Source organism: Hemitrygon akajei, chromosome 16 (genome assembly GCF_048418815.1).
Source record: "Hemitrygon akajei chromosome 16, sHemAka1.3, whole genome shotgun sequence".
Taxonomy (NCBI): Eukaryota; Metazoa; Chordata; class Chondrichthyes; order Myliobatiformes; family Dasyatidae; genus Hemitrygon; species Hemitrygon akajei.
In genome coordinates, this window is record NC_133139.1 from 86,501,299 (window position 1) to 86,527,072 (window position 25,774).

Sequence of the window (25,774 nt, forward strand, 5' to 3'; positions counted from 1 at the left end):
AAAAGCAGCATCAAAAAGCCCCATCACCCAGGTCATGCTCCCTTCTCACTGATGCCACCAGGAAGGTACAGGAGCCTCAGGACTTGTTTCTGAACCTGGTGGTACAACTATTACCCCTCAGCCATAAGGCTCTTGAACCTGAGTTCACTCACCTCAACACAGACCTGTTCCTGCAACCAATGGGCTCACTTTCAACGCCTCTTCATCTTGTGTTCTCCATGCTTATTGCTTATTTATTTATTATTATTCCTTATTTTTTCTTTTTGCATTGTTGTCTCTTACACATCGGTTGTTTGTCCGTCCTGTTGGGTGTGGTCTTTCATTGATTCTATTGTGTTTCTTGGATTTGCTGTGAATGGCTCCGTGTTGTATATGGTGACATACAGTCGGCCCTCCTCATCCGCGAGGGATTGGTTTCGGGATCCCCCGCAGATACCAAAAAATACAGATACTCAAGTCCCTTATATAAAATGGCGTAGTACCTGCATATAACCTACGCACATCCTCCCGTATACTTTAAATCATCTCTAGATTACTTACAATACCTAATACAATGTGAATGCTATGTAAATAGTTGTTATACTGTAATGTTTAGGGAATAATGACAAGGAAGAAAAGTCTGTACATGTTCAGTACAGACTCAACCATCGTAGCTCTTCTGGGAACGCTGACGCTGCCTCAGCATCAGCCGATCCCAATTCTCCCATGATCTTTAAGTTCTTCAGGCTGTAGCGCTTTACATAGCTAGCCATCCCTCACTAGCCTTAAGCTCCTTCCTCTCACTCACAAGTAGCAAACAAACGAGATGCAAGGCGAACAATGCTCAACTTCCGGGTTTTCCCGAATCCATGCATGTGGAACCCATGGATAAGGAGGGCCGACTGTATACACTTCAATAATAAATTTACTTTGAACAACAGAAGAATTATACGTTTTCCAGCGTTTTTAAGATGAACTCAGGAAACAAAGTACCAGATTTTGGACCATTGAGATTTCTGAATAACAAGGCAGAGAATTAGTGGATTTTTACTTTACAGTCGGCCCTCCTTATCCGCGAGTTCCGCATGTGTGAATTCAACCAACCGTGAATCGAGAAAACCCGGAAGTGCTCTTCCAGCACTTGTTCGATCCTTCGATGGAACGAAGCCTCAGTGTCACCCGAGGGATAACAACATACCTACAACCACTGCAAGATTTGTTTGATGATGCGAAGGAGAAGAAGAGACAGCTTCCTATAACAATGTTTCTAACTAAAGCATCTGCAGTTCTGAAGTCTCGACGTTCAGCGCTTGAAAAACCTCACCCTCAACCTCCACAGTTCCTGACTTTAGTATTATTGAGCCTCCTCCAAAGCGTCCTTATTCCCTAAACAAGACAGTGTAACAACTACTGTACAGGCATTACAAGTTTTACTCGTTGTTTGATCATTGTTCACCTCGTGTCTCATTCATTCGCTGCTCGTGTTGTGAGCGAGAGAAACGTGGTTTTTTCTTGTCAATATTCCCTAAACATTACAGTATAACAACTATTTACATAGCATTTACATTGCATTAGGTATTATAAGTAATCTAGAGATGATTTAAAGTATACGGGAGGATGTGCATAGGTTATATGCAAATACTACGCCATTTTATATAAGGGACTTGAGCATCCGTGTTTTTGGTATCCGCGGGGGGTCCTGGAACCAATCCCTCGCGGATAAGGAGGGCCGACTGTACTTGATTTTAACTTCCATTGTGAGATTCTAACTCACATCTCTAGGTTAGTACATCAGGACACTGGATACCAGCCAAATTTAACCACTACGCCACTATTCAGTTATGCTAATTAATCGCTCCTAGACAAATCATTTTCAATGCCAGAGTCTTTGCAGATTTTTTGATGAGTAAATGACAAGAAGTGAACCTGTGAACAAGTCCGCAGTGGGTTTCGGGAGGTTGGCGCTGGCTCGCCACACCATTTCCATCTGCCGGAGATATTCCCTGTTCATCTTGTCCTGATAATCGACGCGACCAAAGAAAAAGCCGTCAAATCCCATCTGCAAAAGGATTCAGAAATAAATCCGAATAAGAAGCCAGCAGGTACTATAATTTAAAAAATGTTGGAAACACTCATCAGGTCGGACAGCATCCGTGCAGTATCTCTGCTCAGTCCACAGTGGTGACCCCCCAGATTCCAGCTGGACCGCTCTGCCATTCCAGCCTCTCGGTCTGTGACCTGCCATAGGTCCCAGGTTACATACACAGCAAACGTGGGCCATGAATAGCCTCCCCTTTTTATCCCGTACTCCATCACGTGCCCTGTAACGTTCTAAAAAAACACTGTAATAAGCATTTTAAAATGTTAAACTTTTTTTAAGAAGGAATTTCTAATGGCTAACAAACTACTTCCATGGAGTGAGGGGTGAAAATCAGGAGGTGTAGCTGTGGAAACGCAGATCACTCTCTACTGGAAGAGTGCGAAGCAGGGAGCCAATGGTCACAGCGGTGTAGAAACCAATCAGCATATTTATACAAAGGCTGGCTGCTTAGGCTGGACGTGCACATACAGGGTAATCCTGGGTAATAAATGGGTTCTGTACTTACAAGCCATAAACTACACAGAAATCCCTCAACATGCCTGCGATACCCCCAGAGTACTGTAAAGAGCCGTTATGAAAAGCACGTAAGAACAATTACTAAAAGTCGTACCAGAGTGCAAGGGGGAACTACAGTACAGTGCAAAAGTCTTAGGCACACGTAAAAAATGTTCTGTGTTTCTGAATCTCAAAAAATTTACTAAAGAACAGTAAAAACCAAAATCAGATCAATATCTGGTGTGACCACCCTTTGCTTTTAAAACTGTCTTAGGTACTCTGTCATGTAGTTTGAAAAGGAACATCAGCTGGTAGGTTGTTGCAAGCGTCTTGAGGAACGTGAACGATTCTTCTGTCCCGTTTGCCCCGCCTCACCAGGTAATCCCAGACAGCCTCGATGATGTTGAGATCAGGGCTCTGTGGAAGCCCTACAAAAAACCTAGGGTGCCACAGACCTTTACACGGTACTGTACATCTGCCAGTTTAGGAACAAACTTATGTATGTTGATCTTTTGCATTTACGAATGTTCATTTTCAGTAAGTCGGACAGTTGTAACTCAGTGAACAGCTGTAGATGTTCAGACTAAGTTTAGGGTATACAGATCTGAGAAGCAAGTTTACTTGCTTGATGGCTGTTGATGTAAGAGTGTGGTTTAGAGACTCCAACACCAAAAGTTGAATAGAAAGCTGAGTGTTGGATGGTCCGCGGACCCAGTGCACAGCTCAATAACAAAAACCATTGACCCTATGACACGTTCTCCTACCTGCGCAAAGAGGGAAGCTTGCTCTCGGGAATGCCCGAAGGGGTCGATGTGCCAGGCTACCCGGGGGCGCCCGCACTCTCCAAAAGTATCGTTGAGAAACTGGAAGCCCAGGGTCATCTGATCGATGATGGAACTGTAGTGGGTGGTCGCCTCGTCGTTCATGCACCAGCCCCCGTTCACAAACTCCAGCCTACCTGCAGCAGCAAGACAGTGGCTTCTGGTTAGAGGCTGGAGAATCCAACCACTGACTCAAATGGAGCCCTCCCCTTCCCCACACACCTGGATCCACCCGTCACTGGCCATCTCCCCTCTGTTCACTCAGTCCTGGTAAAGGGTTTGACCTGAAACGCTGACTGACCACTACCCCTCCCCTCCATGGATGCTGCCTGACCTGCTGAGTCGGTCCCCTTTCACAGTGTCTGCCTCTATTGAAAAATACAGCAGAATCATGTGTGAAGAGACCAGACTCATTAGTGCTCTCTCTTCACACGCTGACTGGTTTGCTGAGCACAGAGAAGTGTAGCACACAGTACCAGCTCTTCAGTCTACCGGGGTGATTGATAAGTTCATGGCCTAAGGTAGAAGGAGTCAATTTTAGAAAACCTAGCACACTTGTTTTTCAACATAGTCCCTTCCTACATTTACACACTTAGTTCAGCGGTCGTGGAGCATACCATAGAACACTACAGCACAGTACAGGCCCTTCAGCCCTCCATGTTGTGCCGACCCATATAATCCTTTTAAAAAAAAGTACTAAACCCTCCCTTAATTTTGTACATATGCCCTCTGGTGTTTGCTATTGATGCCCTGGGAAACAGGTGCTGACTATCCACCCTATCTATGCCTCTCATAATCTTGTAGACCTCTATCAAATCCCCTCTCATTCTTCTATGCTCCAAAGAGAAAAGTCCCAGCTCTGCTAACCTTGCTTCATATGACTTGTTCTCCAAACCAGGCAACATCCTGGTAAATCTCCTCTGTACCCTCCCCGTAGCTTCCACATCCTTCCTATAATGAGGTGACCAGAATTGAACACAATACTCTAAGTGCAGTCTCAAAAGAGGTTTGTAGAGTTGCAACATGACCTCTCTACTCTTGAACTCAATCCCCCTGTTAATGAAGCCTAGCATCCCATAGGCCTTCTTAACTACCCTATCAACTTGTGCAGCGACCTTAAGGGATGTATGGATTTGAACCCCAAGGTCCCTTTGTTCATCCACACTCTTAAGTAACTGACCATTAATCCTGTACTCAGTCTTCTGGTTTGTCCTTCCAAGATGCATCACCTCACACTTATCCGGATTGAACTCCATCTGCCATTTTTCTGCCCAACTCTGCAGCCTGTCTATATCCTCTTGTAACCTTCGACCACCTAAAGCTCCACCCACAACTCCTCCAATCTTCGAGTCATCCACAAACTTACTCACCCATCCTTCCAGCTCTACATCCAGATCATTTATAACAATCACAAATAGCAGGGGTCCCAGGACAGATCCCTGCAGCACTCCACTAGTCACCGACCTCCAGGCAGAATACTTTCCTTCCACAACTACCCTCTGCTTTCTTCCTTTAAGCCAATTTTTTATCCAAACAGCCAAGGTTCCACTTATCCCATGCCTCATGACTTTCTGGATGAGTCTCTCATGAGAGACCTTGTCAAATGCTTTGCTAAAGTCCATGTAGACCACATCCACTGCCCTACCCCCATCAATTTCTTTTGTTACCTCTTCAAAAAACTCAATCAGGCTCGTGAGGCACGATCTTCATTTCACAAAGCCATGTTCACTATCCATGAGTAGACTGTACTTCTCCAAATGCTCATAGATCCTATCCTTAAGAATCCTTTCCAGTAGTTTGCATAACACCGACATAAGACTCACCGGTCTATAGTTCTCAGGTTTCTCCCTATTACCTTTTTTAAACAAGGGAACTACATTTGCCATTCTCCAGTCCTCCGGCACTTCCCCTGCAACCAAAGAGGATTCAAAGATCATAGCTAATGCTCCTACGATCTCTTTTCTCAATTCCCACAACAACCTGGGGTATATCATATCTGGCCCTGGGGATTTATCAATCTTAACGTTTTTAAGGGGATCCAGCACTTCTTCTTCCCTAATCTCCACACTGTCCAGCACATAGGCCCGCTCTACTTCGACCTCATCCTGACCAAGATCCTTTTCACGTGAATACTGAAGCAAAGTATTCATTTAGGACCTCCCCAACCTCCTCCGCCTCCAAGCACATGTTGCCCTCTTTATCCTTTAGCAGTCCCACCTTCGTTCTCGTCATCCTCCTATTCTTCACATATGCATAGAACGCCTTGGGATTCTCCTTAATCCTACATGCCAAGGCCTTCTCATGCCCCCTTCGAGCTCTCCCAAGTCCTTTCTTTAGCTCCTTCCTGGCTACCTCCTACTTCCTGCTTCTTATATCTAACATATGCTTCCTTCTTCCTCTTGACGAGTTGCCTCACGTGTTTCATCAGCCATGGTTCCCTTTTCCTACCATTTGTTCCTTGCCTCAGTGGGACAAACCTATCCTGAACCCAGCTCAAGTGGTCCCTAAACTTCTCCCACATTACTTCTGTGCTTTCCCCTTTGAACATCTGTTTCCAATTTACTCTCGCTAGTTCCTGCCTCATCCCTTCAAAGTTAACCCTTCCCCAGTTAAGCACTTTACCATTTCATCTGATTTTATCCCTTTCCATAGCTATGCTGAAGCTAGGGGAGTTGTGGTCACTCTCACCAAAATGCTCCCCCACCAAGAGGTCTGTCACCTGACCAGGTTCATTACCCAGAACTGGGTCTAGTATGTCCTCTCCTCTCGTCAGCCGGTCCACATACTGTGTCAGGAATACTTCTTGAACACACCTGACAAATTTAGCCCCATCTATCCCTCTTGTACTCAGGAGGTGCCAGTCAATATGAGGGAAGTTGAAATCACCCATAACTACTACCCTGTATTTCCTGCACCATTCTAAAATTTGCCTGCTTATCTGTTCCTCAGTGTCCCGAGGACTATTTGGGGGCCTATAGACTACTCCCAGCACAGTGATTGATCCCTTCCTATTTCTGACTTCCACCCAGACTGACTCTGTGGACACTCCTTCTGCAGCGTCCTCCCTTTCTATAGCCGTGATACTATCCCTGACCAGCAATACCACTCCCCCCCCCTTTTCTACCTCCCATCCTATTCCTTTTAAAACACCTGAACCCCAGGACCTGCATCATCCAAACCTGCCCTTCCTCCAACCAAGTTTCAGTAACGGCCACAACATCGTAGTTCCACGTACTAATCCATGCTCTAAGTTCATCCTCCTTGTTCCTAATACTCCTAGCATTGAAATAGACACATTTCAACCCCTTTAACTGGCTACAGTTATGTTCTGTCCCCTGCCTGTCCTTCCTCATCAACTCAGAACTCTTAGAATCATGTCCTTGTCCTTCTACCTTAATCCCTGCACTCACATTCTGATTCCCACCCCCCCGCCAAACTAGTTTAAACCCTCCCCAACAGCTCTATCAAACCTGCCCGCTAGGATATTGGTCCCCCTGGGATTATGGATACGGATCTTGGACCTCCAGAAAGTGTCCATGGATGGGTGATTGATAAGTTTGTGGCCTATGGTAGAAGGAGATGAGTTATTAACTTCAAACTTTCTGCCACGAACTTATCAATCACCCCTCGTATGATAATGTGCTGACCAATATGAATGAATCTAACCCTTCCCTCCTATACAGCCCATAAACCTTCATTTTGCTTTCATCCCTGTGCCTGAGAGTCTCTTAAATATCCCCAATGTATCAGACACAACCACGCACCCGCCAGTGTGTAAAAGACTTGCATCTGATGGTTCCACTCACTTTAAAACTATGTCCTGTGGTACTGGCAATTGGCCCCCAGCAAAAATGTTTCTGGCTGTCCACTCTGCCTATGGCCCTTGTCACCTTTTGCACCTCCAGCAAGTCACCGCTCATCCTGTCGTTCCGAAGAAACAAAAAACCCCGCTCACCCAACAAGACATGCTCTCTAATCCAGGCAGCAAATCTCAATGCACCCTCCCTAAAGCTTCCACAATCTTTCTACAATGAGGCAACCAGAACCAAACACAATACTTCTATTTTTTTTTTTAAACTGAGATACAGCATAGAATAGGCAGCCACACCACCCAGGAATCACAGGGCAGCTTACAATCTACCAACCACACTCTCCACACAGGGAGGATGTAAAACTCCTCACAGGCAGGGGTGGGAATTGAACCCGGGCCGCTGGCTCCATAAAGCGATGTGCTAACCACTACAGCAGTGTGCCGCTCTCAGGGGTGGGAATTGAACCCGGGCCGCTGGCTCCATAAAGCGATGTGCTAACCACTACAGCAGTGTGCCGCTCTCAGGGGTGGGAATTGAACCCGGGCCGCTGGCTCCATAAAGCGATGTGCTAACCACTACAGCAATGTGCCGCTCTCAGGGGTGGGAATTGAACCCGGGCCGCTGGCTCCATAAAGCGATGTGCTAACCACTACAGCAGTGTGCCGCTCTCAGGGGTGGGAATTGAACCCGGGCCAGTGGCTCCATAAAGCGATGTGCTAACCACTACAGCAGTGTGCCGCTCTCAGGGGTGGGAATTGAACCCGGGCCGCTGGCTCCATAAAGCGATGTGCTAACCACTACAGCAGTGTGCCGCTCTCAGGGGTGGGAATTGAACCCGGGCCGCTGGAGTTAGAGTTAGTACCTGCAGGACCCCTCCACCCTCTGCTCCAGCAAGATGGTTTCCCCGTTACCTTCGTTGACCAGCTGTCTCACCAGGTCCTTCGTCGCCTCGCTCTGCTGCTTCCACCAGCGATAGAAGAAGGCGATCTCAACGTAGATGAATCGCTTGCTCGGGTCAGCCTGCAGCTGTGGGATGACAGAGTCGAGGATGTACTGTACCCCGGCACGCTGGATGTTCGTCTTGGCTAACAGACAGAAAGAACAGTACAGGCTCTTCAGCCCATCAAGTTGTGCCGACCTTTCAACCTGCTCTAGAAACTGCCTAGAGTTTCACCAGTGCGTAGCCCTCTATTCTTCTAAGCTCCACGTACCTATCTAAGAGTCTCTTAAAAGACCCTATTGTATCTGCTTCCACCACCTTCGCTGGCAGTGCATTCCACACACCCACCACTTCCTGTGTGAAAAACTTACCCCTGACATCCCCTTGGTACCTATTTCTAAGCACTGCTCGTGATAGCCATTTCAGCCCTGGGAAAAAGCCTCTGACTATCTACACGATCAATGCCTCTCATCATCTTATACACCTCTCATCCTCCGCCACTCTATACACACACAAATATTATATGATTTTCTCTCACCCCTTACGAGTGGTGTTTACGTGTATTTTTCCCTCAATCGCAGGCCTGGGAGCTTGAGAACTCAGCACAGTATCCTTGCTGATCCCAGCAGTGATCGAGATCTCAGGCATTGTTCCCAGGATTTGTTGGGAGTCCCTCTCCCAGTCCAGGTGTCAGAGACTCAAGTGCTCCCATCGCCACCAGGATTACTCTGGCTTTAACCTTCCACGTCCTCTCTATCTGCTCTCTGAAGCCCTGGCATTTCTCCAGCTGATTATCAGTCTGTATTTGGAAATGCCACAGGATCCTGGCTCTGTCATTCTCCACTACCTTCTTGGGAGTTTCCCATTTGGACTTGCGTATGTATATATATATACACTTGTGCAGAGTGTGCTTATACACTTGTGTGTGCGGTGTGAGTGTGGTGTGCGGTGTGAGTGTGGTGTGCGGTGTGAGTGTGTGCGTGCGATGTGAGTGTGTGTGCAGTGTGAGTGTGCGTGCGATGTGAGTGTGTGTGTGCGGTGTGAGTGTGTGCGTGCGGTGTGAGTGTGGTGTGCGGTGTGAGTGTGTGCGTGCGGTGTGAGTGTGTGCGTGCGGTGTGAGTGTGTGCGTGCGGTGTGAGTGCGTGCGTGCGGTGTGAGTGTGCGTGCGATGTGAGTGTGTGTGTGCGGTGTGAGTGTGTGCGTGCAGTGTGAGTGTGGTGTGAGTGTGTGCGTGCGGTGTGAGTGTGTGCGTGCGGTGTGAGTGTGTGCGTGCGGTGTGAGTGCGTGCGTGCGGTGTGAGTGTGCGTGCGATGTGAGTGTGTGTGTGCGGTGTGAGTGTGTGCGTGCAGTGTGAGTGTGGTGTGAGTGTGTGCGTGCGGTGTGAGTGCGTGCGTGCGGTGTGAGTGTGGTGTGCGGTGTGAGTGTGGTGTGCGGTGTGAGTGTGGTGTGCGGTGTGAGTGTGTGCGTGCGGTGTGAGTGTGGTGTGCGGTGTGAGTGTGTGCGTGCGGTGTGAGTGTGCGTGCGGTGTGAGTGCGTGCGTGCGGTGTGAGTGTGGTGTGCGGTGTGAGTGTGGTGTGAGTGTGTGCGTGCGGTGTGAGTGCGTGCGTGCGGTGTGAGTGTGCGTGCGGTGTGAGTGTGGTGTGCGGTGTGAGTGTGTGTGCAGTGTGAGTGTGGTGTGCGGTGTGAGTGTGGTGTGCGGTGTGAGTGTGTGTGCAGTGTGAGTGTGGTGTGCGATGTGAGTGTGGTGTGCGGTGTGAGTGTGGTGTGCAGTGTGAGTGTGGTGTGCGGTGTGAGTGTGGTGTGCGGTGTGAGTGTGGTGTGCAGTGTGAGTGTGGTGTGCGATGTGAGTGTGGTGTGCGGTGTGAGTGTGGTGTGCGGTGTGAGTGCGTGCGTGCGGTGTGAGTGTGGTGTGTGCGGTGTGAGTGTGGTGTGCGGTGTGAGTGCGTGCGTGCGGTGTGAGTGTGTGTGTGCGGTGTGAGTGTGGTGTGCGGTGTGAGTGTGTGCGTGCGGTGTGAGTGTGGTGTGCGGTGTGAGTGTGGTGTGCGGTGTGAGTGTGGTGTGCAGTGTGAGTGTGGTGTGCAGTGTGAGTGTGTGTGTGCGGTGTGAGTGTGGTGTGCGGTGTGAGTGTGGTGTGCGGTGTGAGTGTGCGTGCGGTGTGAGTGTGGTGTGCGATGTGAGTGTGGTGTGCGGTGTGAGTGTGTGTGCGGTGTGAGTGCGTGCGTGCGGTGTGAGTGCGTGCGTGCGGTGTGAGTGTGGTGTGCAATAAACCGCAATAAATAAATAGTTTGGTGCTATGTGCATACAGTGTTGCTAGATACAGGAGTATCTGTACATAAGGTGACTCTGACAGGAAATAATAAAGTAGTGGTGGGGTTAGAGGGTGGAGGTATTGATCAGCCTCACTGCTTGGGGAAAGAAACTGATTTTGCGTCTGGTGGTCCTGGTGTGGATGCTACGTAGTGGCAGAGTGTGGATGCACTCTGATGAGAGTGGGACAGACAGCCCATGGGCAGGGTGGGTGGGATCCTTCGTGACGTTGCTGGCCTTTCTCTGTGTACGGGATGGGTGGGGTAGGCTGGTGCGCAGTGCAGTTTCTGTACCATGATCATCACGACTCCAGTATTTCTACTATTTTTTAAATGTTTCTTAATTGTACATATGATTTTTTTTTGTGTTCCATCGCTGAGCAGCAGTGAACGGTCTGAATGGCCTGTCAGAGTTCTCTCTGGGAACTGGTTGACTTGATCAGCATTTCTGATCTGGCTATTGCTCACGATTGCACTGAATTAAAAAAAAAGATATCCAAGGACTCAGAGCTCCCTCGGTGCCACACCTCTGGTGTAGGGGGGTAAGGGACATTAAAGAACTTCAGGATACTCACCTCCATAAAAGTACTGGTCCACTGTCTTTAACCAGCCCACATCATCGTGAGTGTGGGGCACCAGGTGAACGTTCAACATCTTGGGCTTAACAGCGGGACAGGACTGCGGAGAGGGGAAAAAACACACACTCATCGTAAACTTAAGCCCAATTAATTGAAAAAACTGGTCATTTTCTCCTACTCCAAGGACAGAGGATTTACCAAACATTTATCCACCCATTTACACTAATTACATTTCATTCTCCTCACGGTCCCGTCACTCAGCTGCACGCCAGAAAAAACTCAGCGTCAAATGAGCTGACCAGCCTGTGGGATGGGGGAGGGAACCAGAGAAACCCGGGGGAAATCCCATGTGGTCACTGGGTGAGATTGCCACATCGAAGGTCAGCATTGAACTGGGATCACTGGAGCTGTGAAGCGGGAAGAGGGTGGGGCCGTGGGGAGGAACAAGCCAAAAGGTCAAAACATTTCAAATGACCACAAGTCCAGCTTCAAAAACTAGGTGAAAACAAGGTCCTCGATGATGGATACTGCTTTCTTGCGACAGTGTTCTCTGTAGCGGGGAGGGCCTTGTCCATCCTAAACCTCAAGAGCTCTGAATGACAGGTGTCATTCCATGGTAGACTGGGGGGGGAAACAATGTCCTTTCCAATCTGTGCAATCGTGGAGCATGCAGGTACAGCAGGCAGCGAAGAAAGCTAACGGCATGTTGGCCTTCATAACAAGAGGAGTTGAGTATAGGAGCAAAGAGGTCCTTCTGCAGTTGTACAGGGTCCTGGTGAGACCCCACCTGGAGTATTGTGTGCAGTTTTGGTCTCCAAATCTGATGAAGGACATTCTTGCTATTGAGGGAGTGCAGCGTAGGTTCACGAGGTTAATTCCTGGGATGGCAGGACTGTCATATGTTGAAAGATTGGAGCGACTGGGCTTGTATACACTGGAATTTAGAAGGATGAGAGGAGATCTGATTGAGACATATAAGATTATTAAGGGATTGGACATGCTGAAGGCAGGAAGCATGTTCCCGCTGATGGGTGAGTCCAGAACCAGAGGCCACAGTTTAAGAATAAGGGGTAGGCCATTTAGAACGGAGTTCAGGAAAAACTTTTTCACCCAGAGAGTGGTGGATCTGTGGAATGCTCTGCCCCAGTAGGCAGTGGAGGCCAATTCTCTGGATGCTTTCAAGAAAGAGTTAGATAGAGCTCTTAAAGATAGCGGAGTCAAGGGATATGGGGAGAAGGCAGGAACGGGGTACTGATTGTGGATGATCAACCATAATCACAGTGAATGGCGGTGCTGGCTAGAAGGGCCGAATGGCCTACTCCTGCACCTACTGTCTATTGTAAACACAAACTTTAAACCACAATTCTGAATCGTGACAAACCCCAGCTGCAGAGTCGGGTCTGCATGGTGCTGGAAATATCATCTACTTTGTGACAGGGAATCCTGGCCAATCATGCTGAGATGGTAAAGCAACACACACAGAATGCTGGGGGGCCTCAGTGGGTCAGGCAACATCCACCGGAACGAATAAATACTCGTCGTTTCACGCTCAGGCTCTTCTTCGGGACCGAGAAGGAAGGGGGAAGGTAAGCTCTCGCTCAACTGACAGCAGTCACGCATCCTGTTGGTGAAGAGCTTTCCACCCAATGTGGAAGTTGCCCAATACCCAGTCCTCGGCACTGAGGCTGAAAAGCCAATCTATTTCACAATGAGGTTGGGATTCATTTCACACTGTCCGTTAAGGCTTATATTTTCACAGAAAGTTCAAAGTAAATTTATTATCAAAGTACATCCAGTATATATCACCATATACAACCCTGAGGTTCATTTTCTTGGGGGCATTCTCAATAAATCCATAATAGAATCAATGAAATACCGCGACACTTGGGTGTTCAACCAGCGTGCAAAACACAACAAACTGTGAAAAGAAAAAATTATAAATAAATATTGAGAACATTGAAGATATTGAGAAGATGAGAACAAGAGTCCTTGCACGTGAACCAATAGGCTGTGGGAACACCTCAGTGATGGGGCCACTTTGGAATGAATATCTGTAATCTGTCAAGTAGGTTGCCGTGTACAATCCTGATTTGATGGAGACGGACGTGAGAAGCACTGAGGAACATCTGGTTAAACTTTTGAAATGCCTGTTTCGCTGCTGCTGTGCGATCGGAAAAATCTCCGGGAGGAAGGCCCCGAATCCTCGGCTTTGCCTGTTGCTTGGCGGCCGGTGCTGAGGTCGAAGCACTCGGCAGAGACGGTGCTCGGTGTCGGAGGGCTGGTCGGAGGCTCAAAGTTTTCGGACGGACTCGGAGTTGGCTGTGGTCGGAGCTCCCAAAGGGCTGTATCAGCAAGCTGCGGCGCTGGAGGTTCATGGCAGGAAGAGTTTTTCGTCCTTCTACCGTCTGCGTGAGATGATGGGCTGTCGGGACTTTGAGACTCTCTTTTAAACCGTGCCACGGACTGCCCTTTATCAGATTACGGTATTGCTTTGCACTGTTGAAACTATGTGTTATAATTATGTGGTCTTTGTCAGTTAGTCTTTATCAATTATGGTATTGCCTGCACTATTGAAACTATATGTTAACTATAACTATATGTAACTATGTGGTTTTGTGTAGGTCTTGTAGCTTTAGTTTTGTCTGATGGGTTTGGAATTCTTTTCCGGGGAACGTGCTAAGATGGTAGCGCGATATCGATACACAGCAGCCTCTCCGGACTCTGGACTGGGGATTACCAAACGTTATGTGGTTTTTCTTGTGTGGTCTGTTTTGTGCTTTTTCGTGATATCATTCCAGAGAACGTTGTCTCATTTTTAACTACATTATATTTGTGGTTATAAATTACAATAAACTGAATCTGAGTGAAGTTCAAGAGCCTGATGGTTAACTGTTCCTGAGCCTGGTGCTGAGAGTCATGAGGCTCCTGCCCGATGGCAAGAAGGGAGGATGTCCGGGATGGGGGGGGGGAGTTCCCTGATGGTGGATGCTGCTTTCCTGAGAGAGTTTCATCCAGATGTGCTCAGTGGTTTGTAAAATTGCTGACCGAGGGCTTGTCTAGCATTTATGATGAGTTTTACTGCTCTTTCCCCACAGGGCTGGAGTATGTTCAGCTCATTCACGTGAGGTATCAAACTCCAGCGCACTGTGATAACTATCTAGAGCTGAGAACCTTGTGCTGGTTACCAGCTCACACCTTGCAGCAGTTCCCCAAATGCCTCCACTCTGAAAAGCTGTGGGCTTGAATCTCACATTCTAAGAAAATTTGATTATACAAGCAATTAAGATAACACTCATCATGGTCACCTTTTGAATAAGGTTCTATACTAAAGCGCAATGTATTTCCTCAGGAACACACAAAATGGAGGAATCAGGTGATGTAGCAGAAAACACACGTTTCAGCCCAACCAATCCCTTCTGAACAAGTTGCTTACTGAGCTAGTCCCATTTGTCTGTGGTTGGCCCACATTAACTCATTCCTATCCACATCACTGTCAAATATCCTTCACATGTTGTAATTGTACCTGGCTCTAAAACCTGATCCATCTACTCGACCACCCTCAGTGTGGAAAAGTTGCTCCCCAAATCCAATTTCAAGTCTTTGTCATAGATACATAGAAAACCTACAGCACAATACAGGCCCTTCGGCCCACAAAGCTGTGCTGAACATGTCCTGACCTTAGAAATTACCTAGGGTTACCCACTGCCCTCTATTTTTCTAAGCTCCATGTAGCCATCCAGGAGTCTCTTAAAAGACCCTATTGTTTCCGCCTCCACCACCGTCACCGGCAGCCCATTCCACACACTCACCACTCTCTGTGTAAAAAACTTACCCCTGACATCTCCTCTGTACCTACTTCCAAGCACCTTAAAACTGTGCCCTCTCGTGCTAGCCATTTCAGCCCTGGGAAAAAGCCTCTGACTATCCAAATGATCAATATACCTCTCATCTTATACACCTCTTATCAGATCACCTCTCATCCTCCGCTGCTCCAAGGAGAAAAAGCCAAGTTCACTCAACCTATTCCCGTAAGGCATGCTCCCCAAACCAGGCAACATCCTTGTAAATCTCCTCTGCACCTTTTCTATGGTTTCCACATCCTCCCAGTAGTGAGGTGACCAGACAGTACTAGCACGGTACTCCAAGTGGGGTCTGACCAGGGTTCCATATCGCTGTAACATTACCTCTATCTAACTCTTTCTTGAAAGCATCCAGAGAATTGGCCTTCACTGCCTTCTGAGGCAGAGCATTCCGCAGATCCACCACTCAATCCAGGACCCATCTGCACGAGGAGATACTGAGGCTAAGGCCTTGGAGCTTATTGACTAGTTTCGAGGGGAAGATCACATTGAATGCTGAGCTGCAACTGATTAAAAAGCATCCTAATGCGTGCATCTTTGCTGCTGCTCACAAACACTAATAAATGATGTCAGGCAGTCAAAACAAGACTGCCTGAGGAATAATTGCAAAAATTAAATGTTTGTCCTGGACGGTGTTGGTGTTTAGGGGAACGGCGGTTTATTAACAAAGCGCTACTGACTTCCGTTCTGTGTTTATTGTTACAATTTGTAACAGTGTTGCAATTTGAAACCCTGACACTGCAAATACGTTGAAACTCTAAAAATATTTCAAAGGTTGTGGTACGTTTATTATTTAAAACATTTATGGATCATATTAATTAACACAATTACAGGGTATATATATTTCACAATTATATTAACATAGGTTTCAACATTATAATATCACAATTTTAAAACATTAACAATTTTTAAATTATATGAAGAGTATATAAAAGGAAACTCCAGCCACAAAGGCAATGTGCACGGGAGCATTTCAGTTGCCAGCCTCTGGCGATCCAGACCCCGTAACAGCAGCGTAAAGTCTGCTTTTTGCGCACTGCCTGGCCTAATGACGCACCTTCTAGCAGGTGACCCACTGCGCACTGTACTCCAAATGTGAATTTACCAGTGTCCTGCGGCTCTGTAAAACAACCTCCCTTCTCTTGCAGTCAGTAGCGAGGACTGTGCCGAAGACCCTCGCCGCCCAGTCCATCTGTCTTGTCACTTTAAAGAATTCTGGCAGAATCTCTGGAGGTATCTGCCGCTTGATGCCCTCCGAACCATTTACTATGCATCCCGACCTGCTTTGTCCAAGAAAACGGGACCAATCTAACGGGAGGAATTATCCACGAAAAGCTTGGAGACTGCGCCCCAGTCACTTATTCACCCCTCAACCAGTAATAAACCCTTAAAACCCACACAGGAGCAAGAGTTCAGAGTCGGAAGCTGCTAGCTTCAACTCTCGCCTTACCCAACTTCTTATTTTGGCTTCTTCCCCTTCCTTTCTAGTCCTGATGAAGGATCTCCGCCTGAAATGTTCACTCTTTATTCATTTCCATAGACACTGCCTGACCCGCTGAGTTCCTGCAGTATTTTGTATGTGTTGCTCCAGCAATCAAAGAGTCACAGAGTTGGAGATTACAGAGATACAGACTCAGAAATCACGGAAGTTTCACCTTCCTAAACTGGGATCAACCCGCGACCACGTATCGAAACATGCATCGTGAGTTAACGTACTGATCTTTCTGAACAAGAAAGGTTTGAGTTAAGTTTAAGCAAAACACGTTTCCTCCCATTGTTATTATAAAGACGGCGCTCTGTCACACACTCGTTATCCCCTATAATGCTGCTGATGCTTTGCATACCGACATCGGCAGACTTTATTTTGAAGTTTATTTCCCGCAAATCGCCCCGGGCCCGATGAACAGGAGGAATCCCCGGACGGGACGGGTCACCACTCACCTGGTAACCACATTTTGGGGCCGAGTTCTCATCCCCAAATACCCCAGGACAGAGGAGAACGAAGCAGAGACACAGGAACGAACCGCCCGGCGCAGCCATCGCTTCGAGTCATGTGACGCTCACGTGATTCGCAGAAAGCCACACAAGTCAGCTGACCCCCGTGGCGGGAGGAATGAATGGAAGTTTGGAAGTGCACCTCCTTGCTCCGCTTTGACATCATAATAAACTCGAAATGTCACAAGCGGTAAAAACAAAAATCTTTCGTTTGCATAGCATCGTTTTGTAATTCCTCAAGACCGTTCAATGAACACTGTAGTAGCAACCCGGGGAACTTGGAGCTCCCAAAAATCGGGAGTGAACTCGCGCCTTCACAACTTTGTAGAATTCACTCTGTGGGACAACGGCTGGACAGGATGCTCCTCAAAGTGATCCTTCTACCATTTATGGATGTTAAATCAATGGGAAGACTTATCCCCAGCTCGATTTCAAAGTGCATCATTAAACTTTTTAAAAATTATTACTTATGCCCCTTATGCCGCTGGCTTTTAGGGCAGAAATGAAGGTCTGTCCCTGGTCATACCTTGCCACTCAGATGTAGAAGGGTTCTTCATTGCGGTTTCCAAAACAAGGTTGTTTGATCAGTCAGGATTGTTAGCCTTGAGATGAACCCTTAAACCTGGAACACTTTGTAGTCCGGCCTCTAAGATCCCAACTAACACTTTGGCTCTTTGAGGCACACAAGCCTCCAAACCCTACGACAAAGTTTGACCCTGGGTGCCCTCCTTCCCGTTCTCCCGTGGCCCACTCTCCTCTCCTATCAGATTATTTTTTCTCCAGCCCTTGTCCTTCCCCACACACCTGGATTCACCCATCACCTTCCACTTAGCCTTTTTCCCCTCCCCCCTACCTTTTACTCGGGCATCTTCCTCTCACCTCCCCCTCCCCCACCTTCTCAGTCCTAATGAAGGGTCTCGGCCCAAAGTGTTGACTGCTAACTCATTTTCATCAATGCTTCCTGACCTGGTAAGTGCCCCCAGAGTTTTGTGTCTGTTACTTCGGATGTACAGCAACTGCAAAATTTCTTTTTTTGTGTGTGTGAACTTGCAGGGAATAAGTTTATTAGCTGAGGAAATTCACCAGCAGTGAGGAGCTTTAAACCATTCCAAGTTGTTCTACAGAAACAAGTTACTCCATTAGTTCAGATCAGTATACCTCCTCCATATCCTTGACTAACATCATTCTAAATGACTGACACCAAATCAGAACCAGATTTAATATCACTGCCATATATCATGAAACGTGCTGTTTGCGGCAGCAGTATCATGCAATACATTAAAATACTATATATAGCAAGAAGATTGTATATAGATACGTAAAAATGATGAGACACTGCCACTTCCATCTCTCTGGACCTTGACGTCTCTCTGGTCCTGTGCTGCTAATTTGCTGTTCAAGCTTCATCTACTTCAGAGCCATCCATTTCCTGCCAGCCCCTCCTTACGCTGGACCTGAAGTTATCTGCCTGTGTCCAGCTTCACACTGCTCCTGGTTGCCCATCATCTATACTCAGTATCTTGTGTGAAGGCTCCTGGCTGGACTGTGCTACTAAATGGAGAGCCGTGCACTGTTCGACTCACTGCTACACAGGACAGGCCGGGTTCACTTGCCCCTGGAGCAGCAGATGTTGAGGGGTGACCTGGTAAAAGTCAGAACCTGATGTATTATCACTGACGTATGTCACGAAAAGGTTCTTGGCTTGAAACTTTGTCTGTTTATTGCCCACAATGCATGCTGCCCGACCTGCTGAGTCTTGTGCTTTGTGCGTGTGTCGCAGGATCTACAGAATCTCTGGTGGTTTTTACTTTGAAATGCTTTGTTTTGCAGCAGCAGTACAGTGCAATACATACTGCAAACAACAACAGCAGATAAAACTAATTAGTGCAAAAAGAGCAAAGCGGTGTTCATTGTGCATTCAGACATCTGATGGCAGAGGGGAAGAAGCTGCTCCTGAATCATGGAGTGCAAGGCTTCAAACTCCTGTCTGTCCTCCTCGATGGTGGCAGTGAGCAGAGGGCATGCCCTGGGCAATGGATGCTGCATTTTTGAGGCATCGTCTTTTAAAGATGCCCTCTGTAGTGGGGAGGCTAGTGCCCATGGTGGAGCTGGCTTAATCTATAACCCTCTGCAACGTTTCCTGATATGGTACAGCGGTGTCTCCATGCCAGATGGTGATGCAGTGAGAGATTATGGGAGGCATAGATTGGGTAAGTAGTCAAATCATTTTGCCCCAAGGGAACACCATCAAAAACAACATTCAATAGTTTTAAGGTGACTCTGCAGGACGCATTTTCTTAAAAACACAAGCCGGTTGATAGTTGGAATTAATTGCTGATAGCATCTGATGTTCAGAGGCACTTAGACAGATATTGAAATAGGCACAGAAGCCTAGATTGCAGGCAGAAAGAATTAGTGCAGACGGATAAATGGGTCAGCACAAATACAATGGGCTGAAGGGCCAGTTTTGTGCTGTGGGACTAATTCTATGACATCACAGTTTTGTTTAGAGATGAAATCATTATCCTCTGCTCACCAAGCCAACGTCACAGAGGCAACATTTACAATGCCTCCACGGGTCTTTCAGAAGAACCCTCAGTCGATGAAAGATGCCACAGGCCTGTTTTCCTTGCTTGATGGGGAGACAGGTGACAAGACAGCAGCATGGCCTCAGCTCTAGCAAGGACTGGGCCTCAAGCCCTGAGGTTGCCTGCTGCTGCAGTCCAGGTGAGACAACATTGCAGGCCCTCCATTTAGTGCTGCCCTCCAGTGTTCAATCAGTAGAATAACAGCTTGAATTGCCCGGCGCTGTCCCATCAATATGCACGTCGCTAAGGGCCTTGGTCTATACATGCATTTACTTGTACTGTGATGTGCGTCCCCCCACCCCACCCCTCGCCATTTTGAATGTATGTTATACACCTTGTTTGTATCCATGTATGGTTTGAATGATAAATCAAATCAAGTTTAATTGACTTAAAATTCATTGTCCACACACAGACAGACAGACAGAGAGTTAGCAGGTCAGGCAGCATCTATGAAAGTGAAGCAGCAATCGCTATTTCAGGCTGAGGCACTTCATCAGGACTGAGAAAGAAAAAGATGTCAGAATATAAAAGGTTGGGGGAAGGGAAGGGAGACAAGCTCAGTGATAGATGAAGCCAGGTCGGTGTGGGGAGGGAGGGAGGGAGGATGAAGTAAGAAGCTGGGAGGTGTTAGTGGAAGGAAAGAGCTAGAGAAAAAGTAATCTGATAGGAGAGGAGAGTGGACGATGGCAGAAAGCGAAGGAGGGGGCAACAGGGAGAGATGATAGGCAGATGTAGATGCTAGACTCAGGTATAGAATCAAAGCGACGGGGAGAAAACAAGATGACTGGGAAAGTATCGAATTAAGGAATTACCAGAAATAAATCGAGGTTAACCAGGTTATTTAGTGAGAGCAAGGGAAGTCGATGCCTGAGTTTTAGTATTCCAAAGGTACAACAATAAGGTCTCTTGCTATCTGACTATATTAATTCACTTCAATTGCATGCTGTTCAAATATATACAAGGCCACTGTATTGTTAAAAGAAAGTTTATTAAAACATTTTTGCATGCTTGTCAACACTGATAGCACAGAGTCTTGAGCATCAACTTACTCCTAGATGTAAATCCCCAGGTTCTAGAATGTCTGCTGACCGTACATGAACTGGGGACAATTTAAATATTTGTACATCAAAAGCCCACATAGATGGGTGTCACATCTCCTACTTTATTACAATAATCCTGGGAAAGAGTGAGTTCAGTCTTGTTTTCCCCATTCTAAAACTTTGCAATGAACTTGTATATTTAATTTGCTTCAAAGTACTCTGCTACAGGTTAGAACACCCTAAAAACAACCAGAAATTTAATCATATTGTACCAGCGGGGCAAGGAATACGACCAGGCACTGAGTGGCAGATGATTTCATTTCATCCGCTTCTCGATTTAAATCTCATACAAGTTGTGAGACCACTAGACTGGTGTGTGCAAATCCCTGATGTACAGGGAATCATCAGGTTCATTCATAAGCAGGGCACTTCTAATCCACCCCAAATCTTTCCTTGTTTGGGTTGCTGAATCTCGCCGGAGAGACGGGCTGAGTCTTGCGCTGCAGGATCTTTTAAGTCGCGCAACAGTTGCTTTCCTGAGGCTGTGAGAAGTACAAGGAGTTAAAAGTCAGCAGCGGAAACATTGGAAAGTCCACGGAATAGAATCAAGTTAAACTGATTGGGTATGCTACACTTCTTCCACAGCCAACACACACATAATTTCAGATCAATGAGAAAAGAGCCCTTTTGAAAATGATAAGATCAAGACTACTTATTGAGCAAAGTTGATATTCTAAGAATGTTTGTGTGCTAGCCATCATGCAGTCAGTACATCAGCTTCAAGATGCACCCAAAAATACTGAAAACCTTGCAAAACCAAAGAGCTGATTGTCAACTACAGGAGGAAGGAGCCAGAGGTCACGAACCAGCCCTTATTAGGGAGATCTGAGGTGGAGAGGGGCAGGAGCTATGAATTTCTTAGCATTACATCAGAAGATCCGTCTTGGACCAGTAGACGAGTGTCATCAGAAAGAAGGAACAAAAGCACTCCTTTCCTAGATTCGTAGGTCTTGTAGATTCAGCATGTCACCACAGGTTCACAGTGGAGAGCATTTTAACTAGTTATATCACAGACCTATATGGAATCACCAATGCCAAAGAATGGAAAAGGCTACGGAAACTGGTTCACTAGGAGCTTGGGGAGACTTAGTGTGTCACCCAAAGCTCTTACCAGTTTCATCGGACTGGCTGCATCACAGCCTGGTATGGAAGTTCCGAGGCACAGGATCGAAAGAGGCTTCGGGGAGCTTCATCATGGGCTCAAGCCTCCCACCATCAGGCCATCTTCAAAAAGCAGCATTCTTTTTAAGGATCCTCCCCATCCGGGACATGGTAGTGATGAGAAAAGATCATCAGGGAGGAGGTATGCTTGGTGTTTAGGAACAGCTTTCCTTTGGGATCAGACTTCTCAACAGTCCATGAGCCCTTGAGCATCACCTCATTAGTGGTACTTGGCATTATTTAGTTTGTATCTTATTGTAATTTATGTATTGCACTGCACTGCTGCCACAACACAATTTTCAGTGCTAATTCTGGTTCTGCTGGTGGCCTTTCAACGAGCTATAGCGCTGTACCCCAAGGTACCTCTGTACAGGTAAACAAGGGAGTGAAAATGTGACGTTCTGGACAGCATCAGTTAATGAATATTAACACTCACCTTTGTTCTGGAGTCATCCCCAAAGCTTTATACAAGTCGTGGGTTGTTGGCAGGGAGTACCTCCGGGAGTTTGTATCTTTGGCTGACGGGCTCGGGGTACGCGATGGATGCCGTGAGTGCATGGTCCACGTACCCATCCTGCGTCTGGTTGGAAGCAGAGGTACGTTTCCTCGGTCAGGGCCTGGGAACGTGAGGCAACGGTTCATTAGCAAACTCCCACAAGATGCAAGCAGACAATAAGGAAGGTCACTAATCAGTCTCCAACAGCTTGACATCACAATAGAACATTCCTGGAGAGTGAGATTTCGGAGTCTATGCTCCACCAATAGACCACAAGACATAGGAACAGAATTAGGCTACTTGGCCTGTCAGCTCCGCTCCACCATTCTATCACGGCTGATTTATTTTCCCTCTCAACTCAGTCTCTTGCCTTCTCCACATAACCTTTGACTTCCTTACTAATCACACCATTCCACCTTTAAAACCCAAGAATTTTTTCTCTTGGTGTCAGTGTGTAATGAATATTTGCTTCCAAGCCCCAAAGGGTTTATTGATAAACTCAGCTTTTGAAGCACAGCAGCAGACACTGTCCAAGGGACAGGGTGTTGCAGTCCAATAAGCTGACCTTTACCAGTATTCGTTGCTATCTTGACTTAATTAGGAGAAAAAGGGTCCATGTTGGCCTAGTTAAACCATGACCTAATTGAGAGAAGGATCCACTTTGGCCTAATTAAACTCTCCATCCCTGGTCGTACAACCTGGACGAGAAACATCACGTATTGATGGTGCAACACACAACACGCTGCAGAAGCTCAGCAGGTCAGGCAGCATCTGTGGAGAAGAGTAAAGAGTTGATGCTTCATGCTGAGACGCTTCATCAGGACTGGAAAGGAAGGGGGATGATGCCAGAATAAGGTGGTGGGAGGAGGGGAAAGAGGACAAGCTAGCAGGTCATAGGGAAGTCATTGCAGTGGAGAAGATAAAGAGAAATACACTCACTAGTCATTGCACGGGGAGTCCGTAACCTCTGGCTGGGCTTTGTCCTGCATTCCCGAAATGGGGTCAGGTTAAGGAACTGCTCCTTTCTGAATTGTGCACATTCCTGCTCGAACAATTTTCTCTATTCCAATAAAACAAGTGCAAGAGTCACAGGTTGTGTAGAGAGACCCGGGCTTCTCAAATGTTCTGCAGGTATCCCACAGGTTCCTTTAGGACCTCCACTCAGCTGTGGGAACACTGGACCCATTTACGACTTACCTCGTAACCCAATCGAATCGCTGCCTCTGTGAACTTTTCCCGCTCCATCTTAAAATTCTCCTTCTGCTCCTCGAACAGCAGCCGTTCCTTGTTAAACCACTCCATTTCTTCTAGCAAATCCGGGCCATGGGCCAGATCTTCCTTCTTGATGGCCAGCTGGTCCTAAGTATTCCCAAATGGGAGATGTTAGAGCTCCCAACCCACTCCCACATTTAAAGATCTGGCACAAGGGATCTCATTTGAAACAGGAGATCCCCACCAGCGAGGATTGCCTGAAATCCTGGATCTCCAGGAGTTCAAACGTTCCCCACACAGCAGCATTGAAACAACTCAAGATATTTCCCCAAATTTCTCCATCGAGCCATCAGCACCTGAAACCAGGCCACCAAGTGTGCAATTTACTTAGCGATACAACACAGTAAGAGGCCTTTCTGGCCCAACAAACCAGCATCACTCAAGTACACACACCTGACCAATTAACCAACAAACCCATACATTTTTGGAACGTGGGGAAGGAAAAAAAAATTGGAGCACTCAAGGATACCCATGCGATCGGGAAGTGAGTCTGTGTTGCTGGCACTGTAATAGTGTTACGCTAACCGCTACAATGCCACACTTGTAACAAGCTACACTTGTAACAAGCTACACTTGCGCCCAGGAGCGCAGCAGTGGCCTGCTGCTGGCTGTGTGGTGACGGGGCTCCCACCGTCTCTTCAGGGAAGGACATCCCACACTGTTTCTATCTAACAGAGACGAGGTAACCAATAGATGTCCGGCTCAGTTTGGCTTGTGTCTGAAGGAATTCAGGGAAGTTTCACACCTCCTTGCAATATTGGAGACAAGCAAATGGCCAATCAGATCCCTGTCAGGTGACTAATCAATCCCATTCCACCCCCTCATCCCCACTAATTTATCCTATTATTCCCAAATTCCCATCAAGGTAGAATCATCCATCATTTGGGACCCTCTCCTTCAGGCTCCTGTCCCTCCTCCCTCTTCTTATTGCCTCCCCTCCATCAGGGAGGTGCTACAGGAGCCCGAAGAGACACACTCATCACTTTAGGAAAAACTTCTAGGAATCCTTCTGCATCAGATTTCTGAATGAACCACCATCCCATAAACATCTCAATTTTTGCTACTTTTATATAGTTTAAAAAATGTATTGCACTGTATGTACAATCCATTTATAAAAAGGATGTGCCCAGAACGATAGATTTAACGGCATGCAGTGTGTCGGTGATAACGAAGCTGACTCTGAACTCCCTCCAGCTTTTACCACTCACCAGACGCGGGGGACAGTCTGCAGCAGCTGAAGGAGCTGGAAAGAAACCACAGCATCCCGAGAAAACACGCAAATCAGAGAGGGCCTGCACAGCCGAGGGCAGCTGAGGACAGGGACGGCCCTGTGCTGCCTCTCTGAGGGGAGGATTCCAGGCGTGGGAAGTCTGGTTGAGACAGTGTATTTGTAGACAGCACACACTACAGACACAGTGTGGGGAAGGTGGAGGGAATGGGTGGCCACTCTCAAACAGCCCGCTGTGGTTTGGACAGCACCGAGTACGACAGGGTCTACAGCAGTCCACAGAAACAGGTATCTGCCCAGCACAACCAGCGCCAGAGGCGGGTAACCACGGTGCAGTTTATAGAGTGCACTCACCAAAGCTATTGTGGACTGCTTTTGGTGAGGATTGACGTATAGGAGTGGTGGGCGAAATGTGGCCGACTTATTCTGGGTGCTGTTGAGCTTTACGTTGTCACCGATGCACGTACCCAGGGAAGCACCCATCCCTGTATTTCAGTGTCATAGAAAATACAGCATAAACAGGCCCTTCAGCCCATCTAGTCCATGCTGAACCATTTAAACTGCCTACTCCCCATCAATCTGCACTGGGACCATCGCCCTCCAAACCCCTGCCACCCATGTACCTATCCAAACTTCTCAAACGTTGAAATCGAACATGCATGCACCACTTGCGTTGGTAGCTCGCTCCACACTCTCACGACACTCCGAGTGAAGAAGTTTCCCCTCATGTTCCCGTTCAACTTTTCACCCTTAACCCATGACCTCTAGATGCAGTCCCACCCAGCCTTAGTGGGGAAAACCCTGCTTGCATTTACCCTATCTATACCCCTCAAAATTTCATATACCTCTATCAAATCTCCTTTCTATCTTCTTTGTTCTAAGGAATCAAATCCTAACCTATTCAAACTTTCCTTATAACTTGGGTCCTCCAGACCCGGCAACATCCTTGTAAATTTTCTCTGTACTCTTTCAATCTTACTTTCAGGCACATACATTACATGCATATTCTTTTGTGGCATTAATGTTTGCTTGTTTACACTGA

General features: G+C 47.2%; 2 protein-coding genes across 5 annotated transcripts in view; both read right to left on the minus strand.

The window, feature by feature from the left end:
- man2b1 (mannosidase, alpha, class 2B, member 1) overlaps positions 1-16,948 on the minus strand; it is a 66,530-nt gene extending 49,582 nt beyond the window's left edge. Inside the window, exons 1-5 of the mRNA XM_073069350.1 lie at positions 16,834-16,948; positions 11,030-11,132; positions 8,120-8,293; positions 3,340-3,533; positions 1,906-2,038 (exon numbers count right to left, since the gene is read on the minus strand). Of these exons, the coding sequence (XP_072925451.1) occupies positions 1,906-2,038; positions 3,340-3,533; positions 8,120-8,293; positions 11,030-11,132; positions 16,834-16,932 (703 nt within the window). The 5' untranslated portion in view covers positions 16,933-16,948. The remainder of the gene's footprint in view (positions 1-1,905; positions 2,039-3,339; positions 3,534-8,119; positions 8,294-11,029; positions 11,133-16,833) is intronic.
- Positions 16,949-20,444: 3,496 nt separating this feature from the next.
- The window catches only part of LOC140740250 (afadin- and alpha-actinin-binding protein-like), a 38,032-nt gene continuing 32,702 nt past the window's right edge, over positions 20,445-25,774 (minus strand). For 3 of the 4 annotated variants that reach the window (XM_073069353.1, XM_073069352.1, XM_073069354.1), the window contains exons 11-14: positions 23,430-23,591; positions 23,172-23,292; positions 22,173-22,353; positions 20,445-21,057 (exon numbers count right to left, since the gene is read on the minus strand). In XM_073069353.1, the coding sequence (XP_072925454.1) occupies positions 20,880-21,057; positions 22,173-22,353; positions 23,172-23,292; positions 23,430-23,591 (642 nt within the window). In that variant the 3' untranslated portion in view covers positions 20,445-20,879. The remainder of the gene's footprint in view (positions 21,058-22,172; positions 22,354-23,171; positions 23,293-23,429; positions 23,592-25,774) is intronic. The other variant, XM_073069355.1, reaches the window with a different exon arrangement.